This window comes from Etheostoma spectabile, chromosome 9 (assembly GCF_008692095.1).
Source record: "Etheostoma spectabile isolate EspeVRDwgs_2016 chromosome 9, UIUC_Espe_1.0, whole genome shotgun sequence".
Classification (NCBI taxonomy): domain Eukaryota; kingdom Metazoa; phylum Chordata; class Actinopteri; order Perciformes; family Percidae; genus Etheostoma; species Etheostoma spectabile.
Window position 1 is genome coordinate 11409478 of NC_045741.1, and position 9067 is coordinate 11418544.

At 39.7% G+C, this 9067-nt stretch overlaps 1 protein-coding gene across 1 annotated transcript in view; it reads left to right on the forward strand.

Annotated features, from left to right (window-relative positions):
- The window catches only part of LOC116695270 (ephrin type-B receptor 1), a 96038-nt gene that overhangs the window by 46646 nt on the left and 40325 nt on the right, over nucleotides 1–9067 (forward strand). The window contains exons 7-9 of the mRNA XM_032525401.1: nucleotides 3848–4110; nucleotides 5955–6030; nucleotides 7330–7454. Of these exons, the coding sequence (XP_032381292.1) occupies nucleotides 3848–4110; nucleotides 5955–6030; nucleotides 7330–7454 (464 nt within the window). The remainder of the gene's footprint in view (nucleotides 1–3847; nucleotides 4111–5954; nucleotides 6031–7329; nucleotides 7455–9067) is intronic.

Consider the following 9067-nt stretch of genomic DNA (forward strand, 5'->3'; position numbering starts at 1 on the left):
AGCATCTCCATCACTTTTTTAGAAACCCCAGATCTAATCTTAGTAATGTTCCTGAGATAAAAAAAGGAACAAACCTCAGATTTCACATGACTGTTAAAACACATAGATTTGTCAAAAATAACACCCAGATTTTGCATTATACATTACAAACACATGCAAACATTATAATGTGATAGAGCCTCAATGGCCTGGCTAATCTCAGTGGTAATGCTGTCTGGGGCAAAAATCATCACATCAGTTTTGTGTGAATTTCATTGCAAAAGATTGTCAGCCTTCGATTTGTTAATGAAGGCTAAACAAGTTTACAGCAAGGACAGTTTGTCTAGCCTATCAGGGCTAAAAGATAAATATAATTGGATGTCAATGGTAAGATATTTCCTCAAAACTACAAATAATCTTTCCAAGAGGAAGCAAATACAGACTGAACAGCAGTGGGCCGAGCACAGAACCTTGGGGCACACCACAAGACAGAGGAGCAGAGTCTGACAAATATGTTCCTATGGACACAGCAAAACTCCTGTCTGAAAGATAGGAAAGAAAACCAATCCAGAGCTGATCCAGTAATGCCTACGGTTGTTTTCAGTCTATCAATCAGAGTGCAGTGATCAACAGTATCAAACGCTGCACTGAGATCTAATAGGACCAGCAGAGAACATTTACACCCATCAGCAGCCATCAAAATATCATTAGAGACCTTAAGGAGAGTAGTCTCAGTTGAATGGTTTTTACGAAAGTCAGACTGAAACTTATCAAAGAGATTCTGAGAATCCAAAACATTATTTAGCTGGTTGGCAACAACCTTTTCTAAAATAGGAATAGTAGAGTAGAGAGCATTGTGGGGAGAGGATAGTTGTCTGACATTTAATCATTCCCTGAACTCGCCTCATGGGCTGTAAAGGTGTGTGTGTGTGTGTGTGTGTGTGTGTGTGTGTGTGTGTGTGTGTGTGTGTGTGTGTGTGGCTTTTTGAGGTGTATTTTTTGTATAGATCAGATTTATACTGTGGAAGCCACTTCCAAAATAGTGATGAAGCTCAGAGTGGGATTGGAGAATGCTGTACAGATCACTGTTTAAAATGAAGCTGTTTCTCTTGTTGCAGCAGTAAAAATGGTCAATTTAAAGCTGGGGAGTGCAGAACTTACACACAAATGTTTGTGTGTTACATTCAAGCCCTCGCCAAACAAGTTCACTTAATGCTGATTAAGCCAATTGCCACCAGGGAAAGCGCTCTGTATTTTACAGAGTTGTGGTGTCTGTGGCAACTTTGTCGGAAGCTGTGGCGACTTCCACCGTATCCAACATCGTAAGAGTTTATATACAGAATAGAAGGTGAAATTGTAGCTAGCACTACTTATTTTGTAGCGTTGAAAGAGACACTTAGCTTTTGCTCTGAAGAAAAGTTAATGAGCAGCTATTAAGCGTGATATGCAACACATTAACACATTACTTTAACTTACTATAGTTGAAGCTTAGTTTTCATTCCACTTGTAAATGGCCGTAACAACCTTCTAAAACCACTGTTTTGCTGGAATACACTTTTCCGTGGTGGAAAATTGTCTATATTTTTGGCATAGACAATTACCTATTCTAACGACTCAAAATCTCAGCCTTCTTTCCCTCTGCCTTATTTGCTGTGATAGACTTGAAGAGAGCATTCCCGGGAGAAAAATGCAGCAAAAAATCCTGCCTGCAGGCATACATCATAAGCATGCATCGGCAGTGTGTGTTATTACTAAGGATGCACTGAATCCAGAATTTTGGGGTTTGGCTGAATACCGAATCCACTGGCTAAGATTCTTCCGAAACCGAATACCGAATCCTATTCCCATCCTCAGTCCAATAACACAGTAAACACATTAATGAAGTTAACAACGTCCACAGCAGTGTGTTTTTCATTTTATCTTAACTGTAAAAAAAAGGCAACATTATGCCAGGAAGACAAGTGGAAAAACTATTTTGACAATTACCATAGGCCCGTGTTTACCCTATCTCAAGATCCAATTAATATCCAAAATATTAGCCTTTTAGATTTATAATCCCATAAAGAAGGGTACCCCATTTCTGGTTAACACAAGTTTTTATCTGTGGCTTTCCTTCCTTTGCCGTACCTGAAGTTGCAGCATTTTGTCTGCAGTCTGTAGATTCCTTTGTGCACAACTCCTATTCTTTCGGATGTTTTATACGCAAAATGTTTGCAAATTGAACATGTAGCTTGATTTTGAATCACCTTCTTTTGACTAAAAGTACTGCCAAACAACACTTTTTCTGTCCATGAGTTCCATTTCCACTTTCTCACAGCCTATGTTAACACCTTCCAGTAATCAACGGTGGCATCATTCGACGAACAGCGTAAGTACATATAGTGCAAGCTTAGACTTTGGTTCGGTTGAAATATTTCAACCGAAATATTTGCCCAATATTTGTCCAAATCTGAACCCGAATCCCGGATTCGGTGCATCCCTGGTAATTACTATTACTGCCAGAGTGGGAGAGACAAAAATTCTGCACAAGGTTTAAATTGGGACAATTTCCCCTTTTCTTACATTTCCGCATTTTAATGCAGATTTGCTGTAGACTTTGTTGACAGTGTATTTATAAAATAAATGTTCATGCATTGTGAGTATATTTATGATTGCTCAGATTTTCTCTCAGTAGGGATATTTCTAAGATGGTGCTGCTTTAAATTTTCAACCTGTCACTGATTGTTAGCACTTTGATTCTGCAGCCAGGCTGTAATACACACATACATACTATATATATATATATATTCCACAGAGCCATCTCAGATGTTTCTTAGGACTCTGATGATTAAACATATTTCAACATGTAGTAGAAGTGTGTCTGTGTGTGTGTGGCACAGGGGTTTTGATGTGTGAATAGTCAAGGACAAGTGAACGTGCTAGGTTTAACCTTGTGAAAACTCTGGGTGTGCTTTTAGGACTCAATAGAACATGCTAAAAGCCCAAGTTTTTTCTTGGATCAAAGAGATGAGCTGACAGAAAAGAGAGAGAACCAGCAAGAGAGAGAAGCTGGCCGACCAAAGAGTGACAGGAAAAACTTTTCTCTTGCTGGCAGTGAGCTGTTAGGTCACCTTCTGGCTGTTGGAGACAAGAGTTGGCTGAATTCCCAACATCTGTACCAGCAATACTGGTTGGAAACTGCAACTGGCAGTTCAATTTCAATTTGATTTTATTTATAGTTTCAAATCCTAAAAGAAGTTATCTCAGGACACTTTACTGATACTTTCAAGACATGCTGCAATTTACAGAGACCCAACAATTCTCCCAAGAGGAAAACGTTTAACAGGCAGAAACCTTGAACAAAGCTTGGCTCTAGGTGGGCGGTCATCTGCCTCGTTTAGTTAGGTAGTGATGTCCTCATATTCACTGGTCAGTGTGCAGAAAAGTTCTTTCTTGACATGGGAACTCACTCTAAGTCAAGATGTGATTTTTCTCTTTTTCTGTGGCCGTGAGTGTTTACGTCTGTCCGTACTTTAATGTAGATTATATTATTTTTGTCAATTTGTCAAAAGCAAATATCTCCTTGCGGTCTGCTTATATTGCTTCCACACGGCTCTCACATACCAGTCTGCTTATACAACAGCCTGCTTAGCTATAACATACTAGACATCCTGGGATAATAAAAACATATCCATTATGCACTCCTGAATGCAAAAAAACAAATTATTTTCTCAAGTCCTTACCATAATGAAGTTTGATTGCATTCAGGTGTGGAACATTAATTTGCGGTAAATTGACAGACTCTGAAAAGAAGCAACTGGAAATATGTAGTTAAAAAAACAAAAAAAAACAAAGTCAATCCCTTAACCTCCTCATTGTCTTTCTCTAGGTGTTCCTTCAGCTCCGCGCAACGTGGTCTCAGTCGTCAACCAGACATCGGTGCAGCTGGAGTGGCACCCCCCGCGTGACACCGGGCACCGGGACGACATGTCATACAATGTTTTGTGCCGCCGGTGCCACAGCAGCGAGCGCCGGGCATGTCAGCCATGTGACGACAGCGTAGTATTCGTTTCAGACAAGCAAGGGTTAAAGGAAACAAAGGTGGAGGTCAGCAAGCTGCGGGCCCACACACCTTACACCTTCGAAATACAGGTTTGTCCATTGAGCAGGGAGACGTTTATTCAGCATGCTGTTTAGTGTTGTAAGTGTTGTTTATTTTGAGTATCACACGCTAACTGTTTCTAGGCTTGAGAGGTGTCTTAAAAAATAGTTTTTCCTTTCTGTAGTTATGCAGTTGATGGACATGGATGGCTACCCAAAATCACATCAGAAAATGTATCCAAAGTGTATCAAAGATCTTTAAGAAACCTCACATCCACTGCTTTTCTGCTGATTTCTACAGAGTTTCTTCACAACATTCATGGCTACATACATGATTCTTCATAACACTGTTGCCTCCTCATAGCTCTAAAGATATGCTGCAGGCACAATATTAACAAAGATACCATGCCACTCTTCAAGGTTGTCATTGGAATCTATTGTGACTGTGAATACAGGATATCTACAACTGCTACCCTCCACAAAGAAGCAAGTAACAAACCTTACAAAGCCACCTTTAAAGACTACAGACGTAGAGTATTTCAGCAGAGAATTTCTTTAATAATTCACACCACTAGTTACACAATGTTGAAGACACATTAAAATTTAACTTTTTACAAAGTTGTATTACTGTTAACAATATAAAGTTTCCCCTCAAAAATGTAGTTATGCTGACTGAAAACAACCTTGGCGCTTAGTGTATTGTCAACTCTTAATATGCAAAAAGCTGCTATATTCACTGTGGTGCTCAAGGTTACTAAGGCTACATAGACGCTCGCTGACATGGAGGCTTTTATGCACAATTCCCAGTTATGTCATGTTCTCTCAAACCACAAGGCCTCCCTGATACCTATAAAGCCACCATGATGGTGGACCCTCAATCTTCTGCTATTGGCCGCCTTTACCGTCAAGGCTGGTTGTCTAAACAAAGGTCATCTGCATTTTAATAGTTAAAGGAAGGAAGAGTGTTACCTTCTTCCCCCATTCAGTGCTCGGTTGTGAAATTTCATCTAATCTAAATGTGGCCAACTCTTTGTCAAAGTCCAGTGAACCTATTAATAATAAAATATGATTTTTGTAGGAATACAACACATGGTTTATGATTGTTTTCTAAATCTACTCAATAAATAAAAAAAGTTTTTTTAAATCTACTCAATAGTGTGGCCTATCCATTTTAAAAGCAGTCTGTAAGACAGAAGGACAAATCAATAATGATGTATGAATGAATGTCCAAAACACTGACCTGATAGTGAAAGTTTTGATTGTAATTTGATGTGTTTACTAAAGGCAGCCACCATTAAAGACAGAGCTGAATATCCATTGTTATATCCATCTATTTCTTTCTCCATCCATCCATTTTTTTGACAAAACCGTCAATTTTAATCCTCAGAAACTCAAAAATAAAAGAAATGTGAAATGATAAAGAAACAAACAGAACTATATAGAACTAGAGAATTGGAGTAAGCCATTAAGCTAGCGTCACTAATTACCATGCCTTTGTTTAATGATTTGCTGTGACTGAAGACATTGATTCAACCGTCAAAATGATTAACTGAGCTCATGACAAACAATATGTGGCAGCTAATTAGGCGGTGTTTAAAACACACTCAGAACCTGTTAATTGTGTCTTCGTTGGTGAGATGAGAAAGATGGTGAGACTTAAAAAATCACCCAAATGAAAACCATGTCCTTGTTGCTGATAATTGACTGTGTGTTGAATTCCTTCCCTGAACAGCGATTGTCCATTAATAGCTTAGCAACCGTAACTCAGTAAGGCAGTTCTTGATACACTCTATATACATAGTTTTATATAGAAGGCTAGACAGGCCTAACAACAGTATCTATAGGGGTTACTGTCTAAGGTGGAATAGATGACCATTACACTTTTTACTCTACAGGCAGTAAACGGAGTTTCCAACAAGAGCCCTTATCCCGCCCAGCAACTGTCAATCAACATTACAACCAATCAGGCTGGTGAGTGGGGAGTGCAAAAGCTGTGTGTGTGTGTGTGTGTGTGTGTGTGTTTGTAACCATACCCTGGGGCACAGTGGATTATGCGAGGGAGGGATGGCTAGGGGGATAAAGGAAATTGAGCAACGGCTTTTTAATTCATAAAACATGTTATAAGCTTGTCATTTCTCTCCCTCTTTCTCCCTTTCTCTGCTCCCTTCTCTGTCTTCCCTGCACATCCACAGCTTTCGTCCTCTTTTCCCTCTTTCCCTCTGCCTCTCTCTCTGTTCTCCTTTTCTTGCCTTTATCCCCTCCTTGCCCTCCCCTCGCTCTGTCTCTGACAGTGTAATTCTTAAAGACTATAAAGTGAGCAGAGTTACTGCTTCATCAATACTTTATAGAGACAGACACAAGTGATATTTCCACCGTTACCCAGATTTAGATTTAAAGGCTGCTTTGCTCAGATGGAAAACACATCATTTACCTCATCTAGAGCAACCCAGGGTCATTCCTAATCGAAACATGATCCATTGTCACCGTGCCGCTTTCTGAGCGTTACCGCTGCCGGATGCAAAACTCTCTTATCCCTGAAATCTTTTAGTACTCAACAAAAACTGATTTATTTTCAGGTTGACTGCACTGAGGGGTTTAAATTATGCAATAGGTTTTAGCGTATTTCATGGGACCTTAGGTTATGAAACTCACATAATATATAGAGAACCCTGTCAAATGTCAATTGTGTCAATATTAAAAATGACTGAGGTTTTTAGGTGACAGCTAGCTCACGCTGTAAAATTATGGCTACAGAGGAAGTATTTGGCACATGAAGTATCACAGCATTTACTGAGGATCATTGCAGTCTTCTGATGTCCTGATAAGTCAGCTGTGTAAGATGCATACCTTCTGAATACATTTGAATTCCTTCTTCTCTTTACTGTATGTGCTGTCAAGTGAAGTACAAATGATGAAAACCATCTCATAAAAAGATCCGGGAGGCAGAACCATGAAATACCTTATAGCCAAGAGCTTCTGGTTTGTAAAATTATGGGTAAAAATACATTGCAGACATAACTCTTTGTTCCCCATCAGTGACAAGTGCAGTAATTTGTTTTCATGAGCCTGGATGAGGAAACATTTTTCTCCTTTGGGTGTAAATAATCCTTGGCAATATGTCATTACATTAGACACTATATTTCCATATTTATGGAGTTTAAGCATGCTTGCGACTCTCTTAACTGCATAATTGATTGTGTATACTTGTGTGTCTCTGTGTGTGTGTGTGTATGTGGGTGTGTGGGTGTGCGTGTGTGCGTGCTTTAACAGCTCCCTCTGTAGTTCCCATAATGCACCAAGTGAGCTCAACAAGCCGCAGTTTCTCGTTGTCATGGCCACCGCCCGAACAGCCCAACGGAATTATCCTCGACTACGAGATACGATACTTTGACAAGGTAGAGTGGGATGATAAATGTGTGTGTGTGTGTGTGTGTGTGTGTGTGTGTGTTTGTGTGTCCGTTCGTGAGTGCGTGCGTGCGTGCGTGCGTGCGTGCGTGTCTGTCTCTATCATAGACTGTGTTGTGGTCACAGACAGTAATCTATTAGAGTCGATCAAACAGGGGAATCAATATCAACTACATCTAAGTCATCTATTACTGAGAAGCAGTCTCACTGCTTCTCAATTACTTTAGCTTATAAGTAATACTCCTGCACACTGTCTCACTATAGCTGGAATGTTTAGCTTGGGTTTTTAGGTAGGCTATATGGGAAAGAAGTCACAGCAGTTCCTTATTTATTCATAGATAAATTGGTAAACCAATCAGAGGACTGCAAAAAATTAGGTCAGTTGGTGAATGAAATACCTTGAGGAAATATACTGATTGCCAAGGTATTTAGATAAAGAAGGTGTTTTTATTAAAGACTTGTTTAACATTTTGGGAAAAACTCGTCTTTTAGTTGCTGCCCTCCGGAGCATCTATCATGATTCAGGTATACATGGATATTTTTTTTTTTTTTTTTTTTTTTAGCTATTGAAGCATATAACTAAAAATATTAACTGACAACAGTAATGTCCACTGTCAGACATTATCATTACACATGCACACGCAAAACAGTGACACCATAAGTGTGTTTACACGGACACGTGTATCCCGGTTTATGGTTGGGTTTTTGAAGTATCCCCGACACCATATCCCAATTTCAGAAACCAGAACAAGCTAGCTGGAGTATTCCAAAAGATGCCGTCCGGGATGCATGCATACATCATATCCCAAAATCTATCTATAAAATGCAGAAATGTCTGTCTGTGAGTTTTATACACATATCTCTCGGCCCTTTAGTCCAATGGATTTCAAACTTGAGAGGTGCCTTGCTACAGGCACGGATACATGCAGTGCCAAGTTTGACCTGGTTTAGATTAGAAATGCAAAAGATGTTGTCAAATACTGTAAATAATGGGAAAAGAAGCACACATTACCTGGCCACTCCCTCTCTCACACTGCTCACTGAATGAGCACAGCAAATTAGACACAGAGACGGTCGAAGAAAGCAGCGGAGCTTTGGCAGCTGCAATGTGAAATACACGTCAGACCCATAAAAATGTTGTAAAGATGACTTTGAATAAACAAACTATAATTCTCGACTTTAAGGAAGTTTTAGAATCCCACACGTTCAAAGCACAACAAGCTCCAGACAACAAGTGGCAAACAGAGTGTGATGCCATTTAAAAGCCACCGCGTGAGCTGTAGCCTACATTCACCACTTCTAACCAGAGGCAGAATAAAAAGTAATCTCGGCGATTATTCCTTCACAGCGCTGTGCAATGTGTGGAAATCTCAGAGCTGAACCGGGCAGACACAGCACTTTTCATGAGACTCACCCCAGGTTAATTAAGTTTACTGCTAACTAATAACATTACCATTGCCAAAATACTTCTGCGAATCAAATCCCCTACTTCACCGTTAACTGTCAAGCCACTAAATCTGTATGGAAAATCTGCTGAAATGTTAAATTAGTTAATGATCATACGACAAGAGACAACACCACCTCTCTCTCTCTCTCTCTCTCT